The sequence below is a fragment of the Balaenoptera musculus genome, chromosome 2, assembly GCF_009873245.2.
Source record: "Balaenoptera musculus isolate JJ_BM4_2016_0621 chromosome 2, mBalMus1.pri.v3, whole genome shotgun sequence".
Classification (NCBI taxonomy): Eukaryota; Metazoa; Chordata; class Mammalia; order Artiodactyla; family Balaenopteridae; genus Balaenoptera; species Balaenoptera musculus.
Genome location: NC_045786.1, coordinates 37,041,859 through 37,066,253, shown reverse-complemented (window position 1 = coordinate 37,066,253; position 24,395 = coordinate 37,041,859). Strand labels below are relative to the sequence as shown.

General features: G+C 46.3%; 1 protein-coding gene across 3 annotated transcripts; it reads left to right on the top strand.

Annotated features, from left to right (window-relative positions):
- Positions 1–3,377: 3,377 nt before the first annotated feature.
- On the top strand, positions 3,378–23,851 carry ZSCAN2 (zinc finger and SCAN domain containing 2). Of its 3 annotated transcripts, none has more exons than XM_036844767.1 (3): positions 3,378–3,477; positions 5,516–6,026; positions 21,066–23,851. In XM_036844767.1, exons 2-3 carry the CDS (start codon positions 5,621–5,623, stop codon positions 22,505–22,507), a joined length of 1,848 nt encoding a protein of 615 aa, XP_036700662.1. In that variant the 5' UTR covers positions 3,378–3,477; positions 5,516–5,620; the 3' UTR covers positions 22,508–23,851. The 3 variants fall into 3 exon arrangements, with proteins under 3 accessions (XP_036700662.1, XP_036700660.1, XP_036700661.1); XM_036844765.1 differs by having other exon boundaries at positions 5,512–6,026; XM_036844766.1 differs by lacking the exon at positions 3,378–3,477 and adding an exon at positions 3,695–3,804 and having other exon boundaries at positions 5,512–6,026.
- The last annotated feature ends 544 nt before the right edge of the window (positions 23,852–24,395 follow it).

Here is a 24,395-nt window from a genome sequence, read left to right as displayed (position 1 = left end):
CTGGGCATTCCTACGATGGAGCCCCTCTTTAGCCCTTTCTTTTTCTTTAGGCTGGTCTTACAGCATCCTACAAAACTGTCCCTTTAAATGATCTTTTCCCAATCACACTTAGTGGCCGGGCTCTGTGGCCACTAAGCAACAACGAGACAACTAGCAAAAATGAGACACACCTTTCGCACAACCAGAGCAGTCTCCCTTCTTACTCTGTCACAGAAGACAGATTAAGCAATGATGGGGGTCTTGGGTAGGGGGAGTTACTTCCTGCATCCTCAAGGCCCAAAGGCCCCTCTGCCTCACCTGCTCAAGTGTCATTGGCCCTGCCTTTTTTTTTAAATTATAAATTTATTTATTTATTTATTTTTGGTTGCATTGGGTCTTCGTTGCTGCGTGGGCTTTCTCTAGTTGCAGCAAGCGTGGGCTACTTTGTTGTGGTGCACGGGCTTCTCATTGCGGTGGCTTCTCTTTGTTGCGGAGCACGGGCTCTAGGCACGTGGGCTTCAGTAGTTGTGGCACGTGGGCTCAGTAGTTGTGGCTCCCGGGCTCTAGAGCGCAGGCTCAGCCATTGTGGCGCATGGGCTTAGTTGCTCCGTGGCATGTGGGATCTTCCCGGACCAGGGATCGAACCCGTGTCCCCTGCAATGGCAGGCGGATTCTTAACTGCTGCGCCACCAGGGAAGTCCCCATTGGCCCTGATTTTAACTAGGTGTTACAGAAAGCAGGATCTGCCCATCCCCATCTTTTTTACTTCCATCAACTTGAGATGAGCTGGGAGCTCCCAAAAGGCCTTAGGCCAAGCATTCCTTGGGGTGAGTTTCATTCTCGCTCAACATCTAAAGACAAGTAGTGACACATGTAGTTTCTGCCTGTCCAGTTTTTCCTAGAGGCCTTCAGTCTCCAGATTGGAGAACTCACCTTTGTGTGGGGGTAACAGTAAGGAAATCTAGGAGCCAGATCCAATCCCCTCTCCCCTGGTGGGTCCAGTGAGTGAGCATGTGATTTAGACTCAGCCAACCAAATTCTCTTTCCCTGGTCTGGAACCTTGAGAAGAAGGCAGGCAAACAGAGATGGCTGTAGCATCACTAGGGCTCATGGGGTGGGCAGACTGGGTTGTTTGTGCTAAGATATTGTTGCTGTGGTTTGGGGGGCCTTACTCTCCTTTTTTTGGTCCCTAACTATTTTCAAGCCTGATACTTCACCTCCCATTTACTCTGTAAGTTCCCTGATATTCTTTCAGTAAGTCCCTTTTAAGTTAGCCAGAGTTGTCCTTTGAAGCTTTTAATCAAGAGTGCTCACTAGTAGAACGGAGCCTCTGTCATCCCTGTGGTTTGGTGGATGGAGAAAGGAATCACTTGGAGGACCAACCCTACTCACCGAACTGGGCTGTGTTTCCGGGCTTCCTTGCTGCCCCAGGCTGGCCTTAGGGCACTGGCTTGGGTACCAGAACCATTATGCCAGGAATTTGGTCTTAAATGTGACTTGCTCTTTGTCTAAATGTGGGGAAGTTCACACTGGCCAGGACCAACTTCTCAGAGAATCAGGCACAGGACAGAGATGCCTGGGTCCAGGATTCTCCTGTGACAAGATGGTGCCAGTTTCTTGTGGTCATGAGTTGGCTTGGGATAGAAGCAGAGAAAAATGGACCCTTAGGCTGCTGGGAAGTTTCAGCTGTATCCCACCCTCTAACCCCCCACCCCAAGCAAACAAATATTTTCCCTTTTGTGTAAATTTCCATTCCTCATGAGGATGAAAAAGTGGAGAAACAAACTTTGTTAATATAAGATCATGTCCAAGAATTATCATCCTCAATCATTTTGGAGATCTTGCTTTCTAGGAATGCTGACCACTGGAGAGGTGGTGGCTGGAAATTCTGCATCCCGGCACTTAGTGCAGACTTCTTAGGCCAGCCTGGAGGTGGGGCTGTTTGCATGTGGTCACTTTGGGCTAATAAATTAAGATGCTACCCTACCAGGGATGTAGCATTCAACAGCTGAACCTCACTTTGCATTTTTATACTTAAAGAGGTTGCTTACTGAAAAATGGGTAAAATTCAAATAATCTTTAGAGTGGTGCAGAGAACTTTCTAAGAGTGACACAAAACTCAGAAGCTATAAAAAGACAAGACTGACAAATTTGACAGCATAAACATGTCAAATTTCTATATTAAAAAAAACCAGCAAAAAGCGAACAGCAAAGTGAGAAAACTAGCAGCAACTTCTGTGACAAAGGAATCATTTTCTTAATAATACTAAGAGATTTTACGAGTAAATTCAATTTAAAAAAGGGAAGAAGAAAAGAACAGTCAGTTCATAGAAAATGAGATTAAAATCACCAATAATCATGAAACATTTCTCAAACATTCATGAAATGAAAATTAAATTTTCATGAAAATGAAATTTAAATGAAAATTAAAACAAATGTAGTCATTTAATTGTGCATGCCCCCAATAATTGCTCTGTACGAAAATACACCACTGTTCTATCACAGGCCATTGAGAGTGTCTTTATCTCTTTTCTTATGTTTCTCCCTTGGGTTTCCAGGCAGTTACTCACCTGCTGTCATGGGGCAGCCATTTCTTTAAAAGCGCCAACCGTGGGAACCCCACAGTAGAGGCCAATCTCCCACTCTCACCTCCCAGTGCTGACACTGACAATAACTAACACTGGGTAAGTATTGATACTAAAAAGGAGACTTCGAGCATGTGTGCTAGGGGCGGTGTCCCTGCCGAGGGAGGTGATGATGGGACGGGTTCCATGCAAGAGGAGATAGATGAAAGAATGGGAGTTCTGCTGCAGAAGAGGCGGGACGGGGCTTTCCTCCAGACCCTGAAACACCACGTGCGAAAACAAAGGGGTGTGCAAAAGCCAGGTGCAAGTGTGGATCTGCAAGCTGTGGGAGGGGCGCCGAGCTCGGCGGGAAGGGACTTCTCCCGCGCGGATTCCTTTCCTGCTCAGGGACTGCTTTCGGCCGTCGAGGGGCCTGACAAAATTACTTGCCTCACAGTTCACGGCTGAAAGGGAGCTTCCATTCAACTTTCCCTTTTCATAGACAACTATATGGAGGACTTAAAGAAGTGAAATGACCTGTCCCAGGTCACAGCTCTGGCCCACACGGGGGTCCTGACTGCCAGTCGTCAGATTTTCCTTTCTCTGGCCCTCCCCACTGCGCAGGCTATCAATCCCAAACTCTGCTCCCTGCCCCCGCGGTCAGGGTCTGCTCGATGGACTACATCTCCCACAATGCCTTTGGCCCAGGCTCCCTCCCTCCGCCTGGCTGGGTCCGTATTCGCCAATAGGAAAGCAGAGTTTCCAGGTGCGGTTCTCGGTGGCCAATGAGCGCGGCGGAGGGCGGGCCTCTCCCGTCCATTGTTCTCGGTGCCCCTCGGGCTTGAGCCACCTTGACTCCGGAGGGGCCGGGCAGTGCCCGGGGGCCCTTTTGCGCGCGGAGCGACCGCGGGATTGGCATCTGGTCTCTGGAGAGGTGAGCCCGGAGAGCCAGAGCTGGAGCCGCGCGGGCCGGGAGAGTAGCCCGAGGCAAGGGGATAACGGGCCTGGAGCCAGTGCGGGCAGCCCTGTTGGGGGAGGGGCGTCGGGGGCTCTGTCCCCGTCCCGCGGGCCCCCGCTCTCCCGGTTTAGGCGCCCGGTTGGCTCAGCGACCGGACATGGACTCTTATCCCTAGCGGTGAGCTCCGTGTACATCCAACCATGGGCGCAGAGTTTAGACTGGAAGGCACAGTGGACGACATCCCGAGCAGCTCATTTTACAGATGGGGAAACTGAGCTTCAGAGGGGGCGTGGCTTGCCCCAGGTGAGACAGCAAATTAACTGACTAGGAACGGTTTTCCCGGGCTCCCAGTTAAGAGTTGTGTTATACCTGTGTTTCTTTTAGCCATTTGGTGAATACATATTGAGAGCTTCGGTGTTTCCACTAGCTTTTCTTTTTTGTTCTTTTAAAAAAAAGTTTTTCCTTGCCTATTTTTTTTTGTGTGTGGGGTTATCTGAGTCTACGATGTAGTGATGATTTTTAAAAATAACTTTTCATTGCCTTTTAGTCTTTATTTTAAATAATTTGTAATTTCACTGCTCTCAACATTTTGTAGAATTTCTGTTCAGGTTTTTTTTTTCCTTGTGTATGTGTTCATTTTTAAAAGGAATTGGGGTCATACTGTGTCTATGGTTTTTCTGCCTTGCTGGTTTTGTTTTTATCCATTAATTTTCATATTATGAGGATTATTTTAAATAATAATAATTGTCAGCATAATTTTAAAATTTTAAAAAATACATAGAGCAGAGTGCACAAATCTTAAATTTCATATGTATGCTCTTATGCAACCATTGTCAAATCAAGATATAGAACATTTACAGCTCCACTGAGCCCCTTCTCAGTAACAGTCCCTCAAAGGGTAGCCATTATTACATTAGCATAGTTTTTTTAAAAATTTTGTTTATTTATTTATTTAATTTATTTATTTTTGGCTGTGTTGGGTATTTGTTGCTGTGCGCGGGCTTTCTCTAGTTGCTGCAAGCGGGGGCTACTCTTCGTTGCAGTGAGCGGGCTTCTCATTGCGGTGGCATCTCTTGTTGGGGAGCATGGGCTCTAGGCGCGCGGGCTTAAGTAGTTGTGGCACACGGGCTCAGTAGTTGTGGCTCTCAGGCTCTAGAGCACAGGCTCAGTAGTCGTGGTGCACGGGCTTAGTTGCTTCGTGGCATGTGGGATCTTCCCGGACCACGGCTCGAACCCGTGTCCCCTGCATTGGCAGGAGGATTCTTAACCAGGGAAGTCCCACGTTAGCATAGTTTTTAATACATTTTACGGTATGAATGTGCCATAATTAACCATTCTCCTGCTGCTGGATTTTTAAGGTGTCAAGTTTTTTTTTGCAATTAGAAACAATGCTATGGTTGTGTGTCCTTGCAAATTAATTTCTCTTTACAAAGATGGTTATTTTAAAAAATAAATTCCTGAGAGGCCAAGGCTGGATCTAAGAGTACAAACTTTTAAAACTTCATATTTTAAAATATGGTAGTAATGCAGTTGAGGTATTTCCTTCCTTCCAGTGAGCGTCAAAGTGTCTTGACATCTGATCCTTTGCAAATCCTTGAGAGGTCCCCTTCAGATAAGAAGGATAGGTGTTATTAGCTCTACTTGTTAGGTGGTCAGTGAGGTTGTGTGACTGAGTTGTATGTTAGGTCAAGGTCACTCTGCAGCAAGTCTGAACTGGCTTAGGGCAGGATAACTCAGTCCTGGGTTCTTGCGAGGACTTTGAATTTCTGATACTCATGCTTTGGTCTTTTGGAAAGAAAAATACTCTATTTTTTGTGCTTGTGATTTTTCTTAACTTCTCTTGCCATAGAGATGTTTTCAGGAATAAGCCATTTTTCCTTTAAGAGGGACAGGAAACTTCTGTTGATTTGCGGATGTAAGAATCATTTGGTGGCCTGACCTGGGCTGCTGTGAGTTAGATTGTTTTAGGACAGTTTACTTATTGATTCTAGTTCTCTTTCTCATTCTTAGCCAGACTCCTTGTTGAAATTTGAGGAGGGTGCTGTCTTCTCAGAGAGCCTGGCTGGAGAAGACTGAAGGTCAAGGTTAGAAGCCTGAGTGATTCCCCCCCAGAACGTGGATGATGGCCTCGGAGGTGCCGAGAGTAACCACTCCCCTGAGCCCCTTAGTCCATGTCCCTCAAGAGGAAGATGACCAGGAGGAGGAGGTCGCCACCATGATCCTGGAAGACGACTCCTGGGTGCAGGAAGCTGTGCTGCAGGAGGATGGCCCTGAGTCGGAGCCCTTTCCCCAGAGCGCCGGCAAGGGCAGCCCCCATGAGGAGGTGGCCGGAGGGCCACAGGGTGCCCTTGGCCGTCTTCGAGAGCTCTGCCGGCGCTGGCTGAGGCCAGAGGTGCACACCAAGGAGCAAATGCTGACCGTGCTGCCAAGGGAAATTCAGGCCTGGCTGCAAGAGCATCGGCCCGAGAGCAGCGAGGAGGCGGTGGCCCTGGTGGAAGATTTGACCCAGACCCTTCGGGACAGTGGTGAGATGCAGAACCTCGTAGGGAGAGGGTGGGAGCACCCCTCTGAGATGGAAGAGTGTGGTGTTTGCAGAGGAGGAGAAGGTGGTATCCAGGTCTGAGTTCGGGTCAGCCCCATCCCTCTACTCTGTCTGCAGGTGATCAGCACATTGTCACCCCAGAATGCCCTGGTTGTGTGCAGTGACAGTTCCAGAATTTCAGTATAAGAGGGGCTAAGAGGACTATTCTCAGACCTAAATTTACGTAGTTAGCAGTTTTTTTGTGTGTAGTTGGAGCGGTTGGGAAGCTGATGGAGGTTATGGGGTGAGGGGCTGAAGACCCCCATAAACCACCCCTTGGCACTTTTCACCCGGTTGTGCAATAAACTTCCAAATATTTAAGTTCCAGTAATTAGAAAAACCAAGTCCTGTATTAAAAAAGTGATTATTTTTGTGAAATCAAGGTGAATGACGAGTAAGCCAGCTAATAGCTAGGGACTTATCTGTGGTATAAAGTCATCCCAGGCTCTTAAAAGAGTAATTCCAAACCTGAGCTTTTTGCAACAGTTAATATGTTTGTCTCTTGTGTTATTAATACGTTGTGGGACCCATGCACGCCGTTCAACCACTCTGCCTCCATTCTGGTCTTCAGTTGTAAACTGGACTGCCTTGATTACCAGATATTTACTTCAGATCTACCTGTGCCCCTAGGACTGTTTCAGGACCCCCGGGAACCAATGGCTGCCTTTGTGAGGATGTTCAGGGAACGGAGTGGGGAGAGGAGAGGTCAGAGAAGGCTTCACAGAGGATGTGACACTTGAGCAGGAGTTGAGCTGGAGGGGGGTTTGGCAAGGCGCGGGGCAGGGGGAGGGTGTGGCATCCCAGTGGAGCTGAGGCTCAGAAGGGTGGACCGGTGTGGGATTGTTCGGATGACCATAAGGAAGGCTGGCTGATTGGAGTGGAAAGTGTGTTTTTAGGAAGCGGTAGGAAGTAGTGTCTGGGGGAGGGCTGGGTGAGGCTTAGACCAAATGTCTTTGGCCTCAGCAAGTTCTAAACTAGGGCCCCAGGGGCATGGGAGGAAGCTGAGCTTAGCAACAGGATGCAGGTTTGATTACAGGAGGGAGAGGCCGGAGGGAGGAGAGCAGCCAGGAAGCCATCTGGATGCTGGGTGGGCAGTGATAGGGGTGGGTCCAAGGTGGGGACTGCAGGGGAAGAGGAGGAGACTGGACGCATGTGAGAAAGAACTAATAGTAACCCTAGCCAGCATTGATGGATCCTTTTTGTGGGCCAGCCAGTGTGCCTAGCATCTGATATGCAAAACTCACATAAACTCTCAGAGAGCCTGGCTGGAGAAGACTGAAGGTCAAGGTTAGAAGCCTGAGTGATTCCCCCAAGAACGTGGATGATGGCCTCGGAGGTGCCGAGAGTAACCACTCCCCTGAGCCCCTTAGTCCAGGTCCCTCAAGAGGAAGATGACCAGGAGGAGGAGGTCGCCACCATGATCCTGGAAGACGACTCCTGGGTTCAGGAAGCTGTGCTGCAGCTTGGAGACAAGTGGAATTATCATCACCGGGGAAGATAAGTGACTCCCTTAAGATCGCGCAGCTAGTATGAGGCTGAACCAGGATGCCAGCTCAGGGGTCTGAGGACGTGGCTCATGTTCTTAAGCATTTCGTCACATCTGATGCAAAGTCATAGTTCCCAGTGGGATGTTGGAAAGAGGGGCTGCAGGTGAGGACTAAGACAAAGGTGACTAACTCAGAGGCATCTAGTCTAGAGGATTCAGAAGGCTGGAAAGGGAAGGTGGTCTGGGGACAGAGTTGTAACAATGCCCAGGGACTTGGGAGATGTGAGTATAAAGCTGTCCTTTGGAGAAAAGGGCGGTCATGGAGGGCCACCTGTGAGCCCAGGCCTTCACTGAGCACCTTACATGTCCATCTCGCTGATAATCCCATGAGGTGGGCGGAACTGTCATTTTACAGATGAGGAAATTGAAGTTCAGCAAGGTCAAGCTCTTCCTTGAGGTCACACAGCTGGTGAGTGGTGGAGCCAGCCTTCAAACTCCAGTCTGTTTGCTTCCACGTGTGTTTGGTAGATCCCAGGTTTTATTTGAAGCAAAATACCTGATTTTCTTTGGCCCTGAAAAATAGCTTTTAATTTTACTCTTCCTACTTAAAAAAGCGAAAGCCTCTCATCCTATTTAAAAACCTTGTTTACTATGTAACAAGTTTGTGATGAACCTCAGGCTCTTCAGTGAGATGCTGAAGAGAGGCCAGAGGGGTGGAAGGCTGAGGAGAAACCTCTGGGGTTACTGTTCAGTTGGGGAAGTCACAAAGCAGGGCGTCAAGTCTCATCAGGTGTCTCTGAGAAATGACAGGCTCCCACTGTGACAGCCCTCCCCACCTGGCTTGCTGGAGGGGCTTTGTGCCTTTCATCTTTCACGGGACATCCTGGGTGGGGAATGTCCCAGACTGAGTGGGCTTGTCAGTGCTCTCATTTCTGCCATTGAGATCGTCTTTGTTGCTTTTCATTTGTCTAACACATGCTCCTGACCTGCCTTATGATTACTCAGAGGAACCTCTGCAGTGATCTCCATCCCTTCTCAAACATTTACTCAACATAAGACCACTTGATCTCTAGTCTGTTTGTCCAGCTCGGGACCTTTGGTCACATTTACCCAGCACATTTCCAAGGCCTGGTTAGACAGTGGTGGTTTAATATTTGACTAGCAGGCACCTCTAGGTGTTCACAGTTAAAATATCTTATGATTCCAGTTGAGATTGGACCTATATTAATAGTTTAAATGGTAAAGTTCATCTCTCTTTGTGTCTCCTAAGGGCATGTTGATCCCCATACCCAGCCCTATTTCAGGCTCTTGGTATTTCACCTGAACTCTCGCAGCAGCCTCCAAAGGGAACCTGCCTTCAGCCTCTTTCCCCTGCATTGCTCCACTCCTACCTGAGTGATCGGGCACTCTGCTGCTTAAAAATCTTCTTGAGTTCCCCAGTGTCTCCAAATCAACCGTGACCTCTTTGTTCTGCTTGCAGCCCGTGGCCCTGTGTGACCTGGCCCAGGTGCCCATGGCTGGTCCTCCTCTGATCCCCTTGCCACAGCTCTTGCTTCATTCAGACCAGATCTTGCTGTTTCTTGAACATAACCTGTACTTGCTGGCATTCACCTGTGCTCCTGAGTTTTGACTTGGAGTGGCCTTGTCCATCCCTGTGTGATAAAACCCTGGTCTTCCTTTGAGTGCACACTTTTGGAGACGTGCTCCATAAAGCTGTCCTTACTTCCGGCCCCTCTTTCCTGTCCCCAGTTCCACCCGCCTGAGAGCATCTCTGATCACCTCTGCTAGAAGTCATCTCCCCCAGAACATTTGGATTCTCCTCCGCTTTTGGCTTTGTATCGTATTCCATCTTGTTTTCTATTTGTATGAATACTCATCTTATTTCTTCTAGGAACCTATAAAATCCCCAAAGTCAAGGAACCTATCTTTTTCTTAACCTTTTTCTTTTTTTTTTTTAAGCTCTCACAGTACCCAGCACAGTGCCCTATACATAGTAGGGACCCAGTAAGTATTGTCGGGATGAGGAAATGAATCCTTCCAGCCTCCCTGCAGGTGTGGAGAAGCTCACCTGCTGGGTCCATGAAGGAGGCAGATAGCTGCTTCCTTCCAGGCTTATCTGCCTCTCCTTGAGAAAGCCAAGCTAAGTTTTGTTTTAAAACAAAATGGGGTCGGGACTTCCCTGGCGGTCCAGTGGTTGGGACTTTGCCTTCCAATGCTGGGGGTGCAGGGTCAGTCCCTGGTTGGGGAGCTAAGATCCCACATGCCTCGTGGCCAAAAAACCAAAACAAAAACAGGAGCAATACTGTAACAAATTCAAAGACTTTAAAAATGGTCCACATCAAAAATATCTTAAAAAAAAAAAAAAAAAGGTCAAGCCCAAAGTTGGCAGAACGTAGCCAGGGATATTTCGAAATCTAGAAAGGGAGACTAGGTAGGACTGCAGTTTAGACCTGGGAGAATTCTCAGGCCGGTAGGCAAGTCAGGCAGCTTAGTCCAGCAAGAGAGCACCTACTCTTAGGTTTTTGTTCTTGGAAACTCTGTATTAATCCTTTGTTTATATTCAGCAAACTCAGTGATTAATCCTTTGTTTATATTCAGCAAACTCAGTGAATATTATCATATTTATGCTGTTAACAAAGATGTTTTTAAACATAGAGAACATGTTTCTGAGTATGGAGGTGGGTGCTATTGCCATTTCTCAGATTCCAAAGGCTCAAGGGTACCTCCCTTCATGGCCTGAGAATAAACCAGTAGGTGGCCTTTTTCACCTGTTGGTATCCAGCCAAACTGGTAGGAGTAGTCCATGGGACTGGCAGCATTTACTTGAAGGGACAAGCTTTGGATTTGGAAGCCTAAGGTATGGTGAATCCACACCCCAGGGAGGACATTTGCCTGGAGGTCTCTTGCACCGGGGAGCTGGTCTTGGATGTAGCCACCAGCGCACAAATGCCAGAGAAAATGAAACTGTTGTGGGCTGGACGTGGAAGCCGCAGTAGGGCATCACTGGTCCTGTGGAGACCATCCATCCAGTGATGTGCTCTTTCTTTTTATTTTTTTAAAAATAAATAAATTTATTTATTTATGTTTGGCTGCATTGGTTCTTCGTTGCTGTGTATGGACTTTCCCTAGTTGCGGCGAGCAGGGGCTACTCTTCGTTGCGGTGCATGAGCTCTAGGCATGCAGGCTTCAGTAGGTGTGGCTCGCGGGCTCTAGAGCGCAGGCTCAGTAGTTGTGGCGCATGGGCTTAGTTGCTCCGCGGCATGTGGGATCTTCCCGGACCAGGGCTCGAACCCGTGTCCCCTGCGTTGGCAGGCGGATTCCTAACCACTGCGCCACCAGGGAAGTCCTACGCTCTTTCTTTTTAGATGAGATTGGCCCACATGGTTCATGCCTGGCAGCTGTGTTTTTAGCCTGTGTTTCACAGGCCTGTTGAAAGACGATTTATGAAAAGCACTAGTTACCTGTGTTGCTGGTTACAAATTACTGATGTAAAACCCAATACACTTCCATTTTTTTTCTGGTGATTTTTTTCTGGTGAGAATGAGAACCCCAATTTTCCAGGGCAATCTTGAGTATAAAATATTTGTCCTTGTAAAGCATCAAAATGTCTCAAATTCCAATAGCTGGCAGCCAAACTATACTTCTCAGAATGTCTCACATCGGTCTGTAAGAGGCCTGGGCCCTGGGGCCAGAAGTCATTTCTCAAATTGTATGGCCTAATTTTCGGTTCAGAAAGTATAGTCACTAGAGTTGAGACAGCTTGTCCTTGAACTGTTCTCTAATTGCTCTACCCACCCTCATCTCACTTTCTGTATGAAGTAAGCGGAAAAATACCTTTAGAGCCCGGAGACCAGTGGACTCATGCCACAGCAGCCTCCCCAAGATAACCCCAGACCAGTGTGATTGCAGCATCAGGCTGAAAGGGGAAATGCTCCTCTCCTAACAGATTCTTCTTTTTTTTTTGGCGGAATAGCATGGCTTGCAGCATCTTAGTTCCCCGACCAGGGATCGAACCCCAGCCCCCTGCAGTGGAAGCTCGGAGTCTTAGCCACTGGACCACCAGGGAAGTCCCTAACAGATTCATTTTATCTCATAGAAGCCCCACCACCCGAAAAAGAAACTGCTGCCATCAGAGGGGAGCAAAGGGGAAATTATGGGGCTCAAAATTGATAGATTCGTGACATATAAATCCTCTGACCATTAGTGTGGGGTCCCTGTGCCATCAGCATCATCTGGAAGTGTGTTAAAAATGAAATCCCTGGGCCTCCCTTCAGACCTACTGAACCAGAAACTCTGGGTGCAGGGTCCAGCACGAGGGTTTAACAAGCCCTCCAGGTGATCATGATTCAGCCACCAGTTTGAGAACCACTGTGCTAGACCTCTGGTTCTCAGACTTCTCACTGGGGTCCTGGAACCCACTCCAGGGATTCTGATTTTCTGATTTAGTTGGCATGGGGTGTGGCCCAGGCAAGGGAGTTTTGAAAGCTTCCCAGGTGGTTCTAAGATGCAGTGAAGTTTAAAAACTACTGCTCTAGAGCCTTGTTACTCAGAATGTGATCCATGCACCAAAAACATAGGTGTCACCTGGGAGCTTGCCAGAAAGGCATACCTCAGTCTCAGCCCAGCCCCACTGAAGCAGAATCTGCATTTAGCAAGATCTCCAGGTGATTCATATGCACTATGAAGTTCGAGAAGCACTCCTCTAGACCAGTCAGGAATGGAGATTATCAACTTCAAACCTACTCTTGTCCAACAGGTGAGCTGAGAGTCACAGCTGGCCTCTCCAGCCATCCTCAACATCACACCTGGCTTTTGGTGGGCACAGGCAGCAGCTTACCTATTTTGAGTTTGCTGGCCCAGCAAAAATGCTCCCTTGGTGACAGCAAATGAACAAATACTTTCATTTTTGTTAATAAGGGGAGTGAAGAGCGGTGCAGGGTTGTAAAGGTATATGTCTTTTTAAAGCCACGATTCTCAGTTTCAAAACAAAATCACTTTCAATTCACTTAAATATTTGAAGTGTATACCATACAGAACTCTCAGAGAGATGTAACATTATAACTGTAACTGTTTGGCAATAATTCATTTAAACTGATAACAGCTCCTTGCTGTTTTTACCAGCGCTTTGTCTTTCAGGCAGTCAGAGCTCAGGGGGAACAACAGTCCCAGTCACTCAGGCGCTATCAGGTTCCGGCCAGTCTTGCCAGGGCAGCGCCCCGGTAGGGAGAGACCCACTTGGGCATCAGCTGTATCAGAATTACAGACCCACTTCTGCATTTTAGACCAGTGGCTCTGACCATGGTGTTGAGACACAGTGGTATGTCACAATCAGGGGGGAGGAACCTTACAAGAATTCTGAGCTTAACACACATTAAAGCACCAAAGTTTGTGACCAGTTATCTCATTGTTATAGATAAATTACAGCAAATTCAGGCTTATCCCCATATTGACAGCAATTTTCCTTACACTTATTCTGGTACGCTTTCTAGCATGGGAGAGAAAGCAGAGGCCTCTAGCCAGGCAGGGGCACACACGTGGCCCTGTGCATTCCATGGGAATGTGCTGTGCATGTGAGTCTAGAGCCCATGTCGAGGGCAGGAAAATACAAGATCCATTGATTTAGACCGATTTGCAATTGTCTAGTAAACAATAAGGGCCCTATGGCAATTCAGGAATCGTTCAGTGGATGGACCGTTCAGTGGATGGACCGTTCAGTGGATCGTATTTGGACAGTGGTCTGACCCTTTTGAAAAAACTGAAACTGGATCTCTACTTCACAAGTTACACAGAAATCAATTCCAGATGAGTTATAGATCTATACTGTAAAAGATCTGGAATCACCTATAGGAGAGTATTTTTGTAATCTTGCAGTGGGGTGGGACTTCTTGATCTTAAACAAGACAGAAATCGTCAAAGCTAAATTGGACTCATAGAAACAGACAAAAAGTCTTTTATATTAAAAAGATACTGTGGGGAGTTCCCTGGTGGTGCAGTGGTTAAGAATCCACCTGCCAATGCAGGGGACATGGGTTCGAGCCCTGGTCCGGGAAGATCCCACATGCCGTGGAGCAACTAAGCCCATGCGCCACAACTACTGAGCCTGCGCTCTAGAGCCCGTGAGCCACAACTACTGAGACTGCATGCCACAACTACTGAAGCCCACGTGCCTAGAGCCCGTGCTCCACAACAAGAGAAGCCACCGCAATGAGGAGCCCGCACACCGCAAAGAAGAGTAGCCCCTGCTCCCCTCAACTAGAGAAAGCATGTGTGCAGCAACGAAGACCCAACACAGCCAAAATAAATAAATAAATAAGATACTATGAACAAAGTTCAAAGACAATGCACAGACTGGGAGGAAATATCTGCAACAAAGTCTGCAGTGTAGCAGATAAGAGTCAAAATCTTGCTCTGTAAGAGCATGTACCATTCATAAGAAATTGTCAACCCAGTAGAATAGAAGGTAAAAGATATGATCCGGCAATTTAGAAATGAATAAAAACAAATTATATCCATATGAAAAGATGTTCAACCTTACAAATTACCAGGGAAATACACATTAAAGCAAGATACTATTCTTTTGCCTGTTAGGCCATCAGAAATTGAATAGTGTTTCTAAGAATTCTCTGCCTTTTTGAGCATTAACTTCATCTTTTAAAATTAATTCCAGAATTTTTCTTGTAAGTAATGTATCAACTATTTTAAATTTGGTAAGAGTACATAAAATGATATATAAGAGCCATAAATTCTTTTTTCTTGTTATGGTGGTAAAATATATAACATAAAATTACCATTTTAGCCATTTATAGGTGTACAGTTCAGTGGCATTAAGTACGTTCACATTGTTGTGCAGCCATCACCACTATCCATATCCAGAACTTTTTCCTCTTCCCAAACTGAAACTATACCCATTAACAGTAACTGCGGGCTTCCCTGGTGGCACAGTGGTTAAGAATCCGCCTGCCAATGCAGGGGACACGGGTTCGATTCCTGGTCCAGGAAGATCCCACATGCCGCAAAGCAGCTAAGCCTGTACGCCACAACTGCTGAAGCCCGCGTGCCTAGAGCCCGTGCTCCGCGACAAGAGAAGCCACCGCAATGAGAAGCCCACACACCGCAACAGAGTAGCCCTTGCTCACCACAACTAGAGAAAGCCCGCGCGCAGCAACGAAGACCCAACGCAGCCAAAAATAACTAACTAACTAAAATCTATTTTAAAAAAACCCACTAACTCCCCTTCTCTCCCCACAACCCCTGGCAACCACCATTCTGCTTTCTGTCTCTATAAATTTGCTCTAGTAGTTTCGGGGGAGATCAAAACATTTAGAAAATGAGACCCCTTCTTTCCTATTTCCTTAATGCCTGACTCATCTCTGAGTTTTCTCTACTGGAGATCTGGCCGTCCAACCGCTTGCTCACAGGCCTGCTTCCTCAGAAGCCTGCCTCCCTGTATCCAGTCTCATCCACAAAATATGCTCATTTTGAAATAGCAAACACTCTTTCTACTGGTGAAGTTCCTTTTTAAAGAAAATTCCCAGCTCCTACCATCTCATCCCATCTCTACTCATTAACATGTTGATGAAGTTATTCCCCTTTTATCTGACCAGATCAGCTTCTGAGTTTTCACTTTCTTAATTGACCACCAACAAAAAAAGGAGAGAATTGCCTGCAGTTGAATGTACTCTATACTCTTGATTTCACCAGTGCCAGCTTTTCTTGAGGAGGAGCTTGGAGGAACCAGGATCCCTCATCCTTCCCAGCTCAGTGATTTTTTTTTTCCCATTTGGAGGCCCTTGTTAAGGCAGATCGCCCGAAGGGTGCTCTTTTCTGTCCTTTAGAAAGGCTCCCGTGCCTCTGTGTTATCAGAGATCAACCTTAAAAGAACTCTCAATCTTCCATTGGCCTTCGCTGGAGTATAACAGTCTTGAATCTTTGTCTACATAAAGGAGGATAGGACTGGTCCTTAAGCAGCAGACAGTGAGGGGGTTATTGGGTCTGGATTCTGCTCAGATGGGCCTCTGCAGTGAGGTGACAGAGGAAGATAATCACACAAATTAAGCATCATGTTTAAAGGCCTCCAGATTATAAAGGAATTCTCTCATATTCTTGTCTAATAGTTCAGTACTAATTTTTTTCCATTTAAATATTTGATCTATTTGAGATTTGTCCTAGTATGGGTCCAACTGAAATTTTTCCATTTGACTTAATTGGTTGTTCCCAGCATCATGAATGCTGGTGTCTTTTGGATGTGGTGTCTTTTCTCCATGGATTTGAGAGGCTACCCTTATATTCAACATATGTTAAATTCCCATGGTCATAGAGATTTTTTTTTCTGTTCCACTGGTCTGTCTATTCATGAGCCACCTGAATTAAATTCTGAATTCACATGTCTATTGAGTCTATTTCTGGAGGTTTGGTTTTGTTTCATTGGTTTGATTGTCTATTAATGTTTTAATTACAGTAAGTCCCCTACATACAAACAAGTTCTGTTCCGAGAGCATGTTCATTAAGTCCAGTTTGTTCATTAAGTCCAACAAAGTTAGCCTAGGTACCCAACTAACACAATCGGCTATGTGGTATTGTACTGTAACAGGTTTATAATACTTTTCACACAAATAATACATAACAAACAAATAAACACAAAAAATAAAACATTTTTAATTTTAAAGTACAGTACCTTGAAAAGTACAGTAGTACAGTACAACAGCTGGCATCCAGGGGCACGTTCATGTCTTTGAAAGTTCGTAACTTGAAGGTTCGTATGTAGGGGACTTACTGTATTGAGATTTTATGTTTTAACATTTGACAGAGATAGTTGCTCCCCCCCTTACTCCCCTGATTTCAGTCAGTAATCTTACCTACAATAATGTTTATTTTTGTACTGTTAAAGACTCTTATACTTCAGTTACATGATTTGCCAGTTTTAAATGATAACCTTGGAACTCCCAGGTATACAGATGAGGCAGTTAATGAATATATCCTGTATCCCAGTTTCTTCCCCACAACCCCAATTTTGGTTAGCATGTCATTTCTACATGGCTGTGTAACGTTTACATTCTCTTTCTTCACTCTAATTGCCACAGTAGTTTTAGACATTGTTCTAAAGTTAAATGTATCTGTTCAGCCCCAGTCCTTTTGCTCTAGCATTGCCTTTGTCTCGTGGTTGACCGAAATTCATCTCCCAATAGTTTCCTCAAGAAGGGTCATAGGAACAATATTCTGCGAACTTGTGTATATTCAAAGCTGTTGGCCTGTAAACTTTATGCTTGAAGGACAGTTTTGTTGAACGTAAAATCCTTGACATCCGTTTTCTTTTCTTGCATGTCTTGTAGCTCTTGCTATATGATCTGCAGGGATTGAATGTTACCAGAGAGAAATTTGAGACTGGTTGATTTTCTTCCCCCATATAAGTGATTCGATCTTTTTACCTTGTTGTCCCCTGTCTCATTAGTAACCACCCTGGGTTAGTTTTCCTTGGCACACAGTGTACCTTTCAAGGGTTCCTCTATCTTTTTTTTTTTTTTTAATGTATTGATGTATTTAATTTTTTGACCACGGGGCACATGAGATCTTAGTTCCCCGACCAGAGATCGAACCTGCTCCCCCTGCATTGGAAGTGCAGAGTCTTAACCACTGGACTGCCAGGAAAGTCCCATCAAGGGTACTTCTATCTTTATAGATTATACTTGAAGGATTTGTTCTATTCCTTTGGCTTAGTTTCCTTTTTTGAGAACTCTAGTTATATATTTATTGATTCTCCTTTTATCTCACTTTGGTTTCTGTCATTCTCTTTAATCTTTTTTTTTGAACTTTATTTTCTTTTTATACAGCAGGTTCTTATTAGTTATCTATTTTATACATATCAGTGTATACATGTCAATCCCAATCGCCCAATTCATCCCACCACCACCACCCCGCCCCACTTTCCCCCCTTGGTCTTTAATCTTTTTAACTTCTTTCTTTGTTTCCATCTCACTTCAATTCTCCTTTTCCCTTCCTGTGCTTTCCAAGGTGCCTATTTTCCTTTGTGTTCCTCCCCGTTTTGTCTTCATTTCTCTGGATTTTTTTCCCTTCTTCCCAGCTCACATTTCCTCTCTTCCTGTTGTCTCTTCCTCAACTTCTACTTTGTGGTCTTCCTTCGTAGAGGCGGTTGCTTCACTTAACATTTTTTAGGGATGAAAAATGGTCACTTTTCTCAATAACAATAATTCCCGTGATTCACTTGGGAGAGTCAAGGCTCTCTCCGCTGCTTTACAGAAACAGAAAGCTTCCTGCACACCCAGCTCATCTGTGTGATTCTATATAATTGTAGCCTCACCTCCCTTGCTTCTCCGAACCAAGGAAGCCAGCCCTGCTCACCCTAGTTCCCAAGTGTACCGATGCACTGGAGGGTGAGTCCCTGACCCTCAGGAAGTGATTTTCTGCCTGAGCTTTTTGAGACACTGCCCCCAAGAGCACCCCCCTCCGACTTTCCATGCTTGTTCTCTTCACTTTTTCCCTCCTTGGCTTCTGCCCGGTCTCTGCTGTTTTTGGAAGCCCTTACATGTATTTTGTTGTCTGCAAATTAATCTCCCTCCTTATCTCACTGAAAACGAAGTCTTGAGTTTTTGTTTTCCCTGTTGCTTCTGAGCTCAGCCTGGAACATACCAGTTCTGATTTTAGGGCAATGAAAAACCTTATTAACTACTGTCCTTATTCGGAAGAGAACAACTACTAAGGTCATCACAAAAGGGTTTTGGGTCATGTTAGCTTGAAGAAAATGAATCAGGGCCTCAGCATGGAGGTTCTTATAGAAGAGATAATAGCAGAGCTCTGTGATAGAAACTTGCAAAAGAGCAGTCTTGCAGGACGTTGAGGAAGCACAGAATTCCTGGCCCTCGCCAGGCGGGAGCTTGCATGGTGCCCCTCATTCCTGTATCCATCCCCTGGAGATCTGGGGGAGGGGGGCCAGAGGGCAATTATAGGAGTCCACAGATTACCAGCAGCATATATGTCAGTGTGAGCATGAAATGTAATTATGTGCTTAATTGCAAGTTTAAGTAGATCTTATTTTGACTAAAGACATGAGTGGAACCTAGGTTCAACCTGAGAGATGCAGGCCACATTGTATCATGTGCATATACGGAAATATACATTAACTTATAGAGACTAATAATCACTGAATTGAGCATCTAACCTTAAACAGTTTATCAACATTAACAATGGAAATGTCACTAGGTCTTTGTGTAATTATTTTGCTAATTGTCTTCCTTGCTATGAATGGAACTACTTTCTTATGAGGTCTAAGGTATGATGTTAGGTCTTAGTAATAATCAGGCTATCACCTTTATCAATAAAAGCATTGACTGACTTCTGTATACTCTATAGAATTTTTTTAAAGGGTTGAAGATACCTTACAGAAATAGAGCACAAAGAAATTATAGTAAAGAAGAAAATATTGGGAAGGAAAAAATGAAATGAAAGAACACAAATTGCATGCTGTAAAAACATCCAGTATTCCTGCTCTGAGCTTTTGGCTCCAAGCTTCTAAGCAGGCAAGGCAGAGAAGGAGCCACAGTCTGGGGCTTGAGGCAGACACAGATCACTCAGAAGAGCAGCTCCTTTTGATATTTCCATCAGAGAGAAATTTCCTCCTCTGGCCGATCAAGAGGATATTGTGTGGTATAAACAATGTCGTCAACAACTTCCTGGCAGCATTAATGTTCCTGACAGCTGCTGACTTAAAAAAATGCACAGTGTGAGAGTTGAGGGTTAAGTTTTATTTGGGAGAAAATGAGAACTATAGCTCGGGAGACAGCATCTCAGGTAGCTCTGAGAAACTGCTCCAAAGACGTAATGGGGGAGGTCAGTATATATGTGATTTTGGTGAAGGGGGAGTATATGCAATCAAGCACATATTTTTTTGCAGAAGGTTTCTGCTAGTCTCGTGAAGGTTACTGCTAGTCCCGAGGAGCAGACGTCACCATGAAGGAATTGAGTGCTTTTCCAGATACGAGGAGATGCAAGAATTGGGCTCATAAAATGGTCTCCTGAAAATATGTGGCTATCTGAAGACCTGTTCTGCCAGTTTTTCCCAGAGCACGGAGGGCCTCATTTCTGCTCTCCACCCTGAACTCCTTTCAGGGGGAGTTGAAAGTCAGCAGCTGCAGCAGCATGTGATTTAGTCCTTGTAGAGGTAGATGGCAAGTGCCAATTTGTAGCTGACACAGCCATTGATTTCTTTCTTTCTTTTTTTTTTTTTTTTTTTACTTTTTTTTATATTGATTAACAATGTCGTGTTAGTTGATAGAAGTTCATTTCTTTTTAATTTTTTACTTTTTGGCTGTGCTGCGCGGTATGCGGGAGCTTAGTTCCCCGACCAGGGATCAAACCCGTGCCCCCTGCAGTGGCAGCACAGACTCTTAAGCACTGGACCACCAGGGAAGTCCGTGATTAATTTCTAGTGACCCTTCTTAGAGTGTTCATTAGTGTCAGCCAGAGCCATTAAACCAACACGCAGTTCAGTGAACACAGTTCTGCCGGTGTCAGAGCAGTGTGATCCAGGCCCACAGCTCTGCTGGCTTAATCCTGGGATAGACTTTAGAGTCTCTCATTTAAGGAAGGGAATGCATGTTCTTCCAGCAGTCCTCCCTCATGATTTGTTTCACCCAAACGTTTGCTAAGTATTGGGCAGTAGTTTGGCAAGTTTCTGGAAGGTAGATATTTTGTATTACCGATGGGAGATCTATCTGTAGACTCTCACTGCAGGTAGATTTGAGGGCTCTTTTTTTTTTTTTTTTGGCTGTGTAGCATGTAAGATCTTACTTCCCTGACCAGGGATCAAACCCGTGCCCCTATAGTGGAAGTGCGGAGTCCTAACCACTGGACCGCCAGGGAAGTCCCCAAATTTGAGGGCTCTTTTAACTGCCCACTTACTTGTTTCCAGTCATGTGTATACACACCTAGAGTCCTTGTTGCTGGTGCCCTGTCATCTTGTCTGTGTCTTACTTAAATGCCAACTAAAAATATTATAAGCATCAGACATTTTAATGCACAGAATTATTATATAAGCTCCATTTGAAAGGAGACTGAGCTTTAGGGGAATATCTGTGGTACCAATAAGAAACTCATTCATTCATTCATCAAATTTAATAGAGCACCTACTAAGCATCGAGCACCATGGTGAGTATCAGGGACTGTGTACCCTGTTGCTTTCCTTTGATCAGGAATTTGAAAATTCCCACCTGATCTCATTTCCCAGTTGAGAAACAGGTAGAGACCTGGAACCCACATCTTTAAGACTTAGAAATTCTGGGTGATCACCATAAAGATATGAGACCTGGCAACTGGATAACCAGTTAGAAGGAAATAAACCTGTTTTTTTATTTTAAGTTTTGAGGGTTCTCTAGCCTTTTTATTTTCACTCGAAGTTTAATTCATTTTAAATCTCCCCTTTGGTTTTCTTTTCTCATCGTTACAGGAAATTGAGTACAAATTGTACAATTTTCTTCATTGTTTCAGATTTTGAGATCCAGAGTGAAAATGGGGAGAACTCTAACCAAGACATATTTGAGGATGTTGAATCACATGAAATGTTCTCCGAAATGCCTGAAGGGGAAGGCATTCCACAATCTGACTGGGAAAGTGACTTGGAGAGAGACTGCAGCTCCCGGGGGCCCCGGGGAAACACCCCAGGGGAGGACCATGGGGAGGTGCCACCCCAGGGCAGGGAAGTTGGACAGCTCATAGGCCTTCAGGGCACCTACCTGGGTGAGAAGCCCTATGAATGTCCCCAGTGTGGGAAAACCTTCAGCCGGAAATCCCACCTCATCACGCACGAGCGGACCCACACAGGAGAGAAATACTACAAATGCGACGAGTGCGGAAAAAGCTTTAGTGATGGTTCCAACTTCAGTAGACACCAAACTACTCACACCGGGGAAAAACCTTATAAGTGCAGGGACTGTGGGAAAAGCTTCAGCCGGAGTGCAAACCTCATAACCCACCAGAGGATTCACACGGGAGAGAAACCCTTCCAGTGCGCCGAGTGCGGCAAGAGTTTCAGCAGGAGCCCCAACCTCATCGCCCATCAGCGGACTCACACAGGGGAGAAACCATACTCGTGCCCCGAGTGTGGCAAGAGCTTCGGCAACCGGTCCAGCCTGAACACGCATCAGGGTATCCACACGGGAGAAAAGCCCTACGAATGTAAAGAATGTGGTGAAAGCTTTAGTTACAACTCCAACCTCATCAGGCACCAGAGAATCCACACAGGAGAGAAGCCGTACAAGTGCCCTGACTGTGGACAGAGGTTCAGCCAGAGCTCGGCCCTCATCACCCACCGGAGAACTCACACGGGAGAAAAACCTTATCAGTGCAGCGAGTGCGGGAAGAGCTTCAGCCGCAGCTCCAACCTGGCCACGCACCGGAGGACCCACCTGGTGGAGAAGCCCTACAAGTGCGGGGAGTGTGGGAAGAGCTTCAGCCAGAGCTCCAGCCTGATTGCACACCAGGGGATGCACACGGGTGAGAAGCCCTACGAGTGCCTGACATGTGGGGAGAGCTTCAGCTGGAGCTCCAACCTCATCAAGCACCAGAGGATCCACACGGGTGAGAAGCCCTACAAATGCAGTGAGTGTGGGAAAGGCTTCAGCCAGCGCTCCCAGCTGGTGGTGCACCAGAGGACCCACACGGGTGAGAAGCCCTACAAATGCCTCATGTGCGGCAAGAGCTTCAGCCGGGGCTCCATCCTGGTCATGCATCAGAGAGCCCACCTGGGAGACAAGCCATACAGGTGTCCCGAGTGCGGGAAAGGCTTTAGCTGGAATTCAGTCCTCATCATACACCAGCGAATCCACACCGGAGAGAAGCCCTACAAATGCCCCGAGTGCGGCAAAGGCTTCAGCAACAGCTCCAATTTTATCACACATCAGAGAACTCACATGAAGGAGAAACTTTACTGAAGGGGCAGAGAGGGAAGGTGAGGGACTGGCCCAGGAGGGCACTTGCCACTCTGCCCCCAGAGAGGGATGTGTCTGTAGAAGAGCCATTCTTCCTAAAGGCTTGTTGGGGATCTTTGCCAGAATCTTACCCCTTCTCACCCTCATTTCTAGGATCCCATCATCTTAGTGGTCAGTCAAACCCCGAGAACAGAGCATAGGAATGGAAGGTCGGAAAGCTGGGGCTTTTTCTGTCACGTTTCTCGACTTGATTGGCTCCTCCTCTCTTGATCCTCTGTGCCCCCAGTTTCCTCTTTGGTAGAACAGGGGGGATATTTCTCTGTGTGGAACGGAAGACAGCATGGCCCGCATTTTAGAGAAATACCAGGAACCTGTTGGTGTTGGCTGGTCGTTCTGCTGCCAGTTGTTGGGCTAAGGTGCCTTCACTCGAGCTGCTAGCATCCCAGGGCCCCTGCCATGGCAGAACTGGCCCTTCCTGCCTTTGTGTCCTGGGGTTTGATTTCGGGTCAAGGTGGTGGGGCTTCTCCAATTCTGAGTCATCCGCATGAAGCTAAAGCCCTTTTCTCGTTCTAGAAGTTGTCAGGAACACCAAAACACGAGGGAGTCTGGCCCAGAACCAGTGTCCCAGTACCTTTCCATTGATAGGAGTTGCCCAGGGCCTGCCAGGGAAGCCATAAACGGAGGAGATGTATGTGTTTGCTCTTGTCTCTGCTTACTGTCCTGGGGTAAGTCGGCTGTGGGTCGGCGGGGACACATTTATTCTTGCAGGGTTTCAGTTTTTGAGTGTGAGGTGAAGTCAGAGCCGCCAGCTGCCTCCCCCGGTGGATGGTATTTCTGTCTTGTTCAGGGTGAAACCATCCTGCACTCTGCAGGGTCACCTTGTGTCTTTACCCACCAGATACATGGCCCCGTAATCATCACTCTGTGCACTTGTCGTTTTTATCTTACATATACAGATCTAGAATTCTGTCTGGTAGCTTTTGTATACAAAGAACGTTATTTTTAAGGAAGTGTTGATTTTGAGGACACATCACCTGTACCCTGGAGAGATTTGGGCTTGAATCAAGAGTTGTGCTACAGATGTCGCCCTTGATCTTGGGATGCTACCAGGGCTTTGTTCTTGGGTCCTTGAGCTGTGAAACAGTAAAGACAGGATGATAGCAGGTGAAGGGGTTTGTTAGGAGGGAAGAGGAGAGTAAATAGGCTTTTCTCTCCTACACATAGGGCCTGCACTCAGAAGGCACCTTGGTTCTTACAGGGTGGATGCTCCAAATTGCCTAATAAAGTAGAGTCCCATTCTTTTCCTGAGTCTGTCTTTTCACATGTGTTAAAAACCCGAACTTGACAAACCCATATCTCACTTCCCCACCCCACCCACCTCCTGCCCCAGGCTGGAAGTGGTCCAAGACCTTTAGGGGGAAAAAAATCACTTGCTTCAAAGAGCACACCTTTGGGTGAACCTAGTCCTGTGTGCTTGACCAGTGCACACACCTCTCCACTGCTCTTTGCTAACTCTGCATCCAGTCTGTCAACCAACACTTGGAGCGGCAGCTTTGGCTAAGGTGCCAGATGATTCCCAGTGGTCTCCTTGGGAGGCCATCTCCATCCAGAATCAACTAAGTTAGACACAAGGAAGCTCTGGGCAGTAGCAGTTGTTACACCAAACCATGTAGGCTGTGAAATCCCCGTCACCGATTCCATTCCTTCACTTATAGGGCAAACATTTACTGAGGGCGTGTGTACCATCACCATGCTAGGTGCTGGAGAAAGGTTGTGAACAAGAAGTTCCGTTACCCGTCGTCATGCCGCTTTACTAGGAGAAAGATTTCCATCTTTCTGGGAAGATACAAGAGCTGCCCTGCCTGTAAGGGAGAGTGGACAGGAGGGTTTC

Coding starts and splice junctions, on each gene's coding strand:
- ZSCAN2 (XM_036844767.1), top strand. CDS start 5,621: ATGATGGCCTCGGAGGTGCCGAGAGTAACCACTCCCCTGAGCCCCTTA. Junction 6,027..21,065: donor CCAGACCCTTCGGGACAGTG/GTGAGATGCAGA, acceptor TCATTGTTTCAG/ATTTTGAGATCCAGAGTGAA.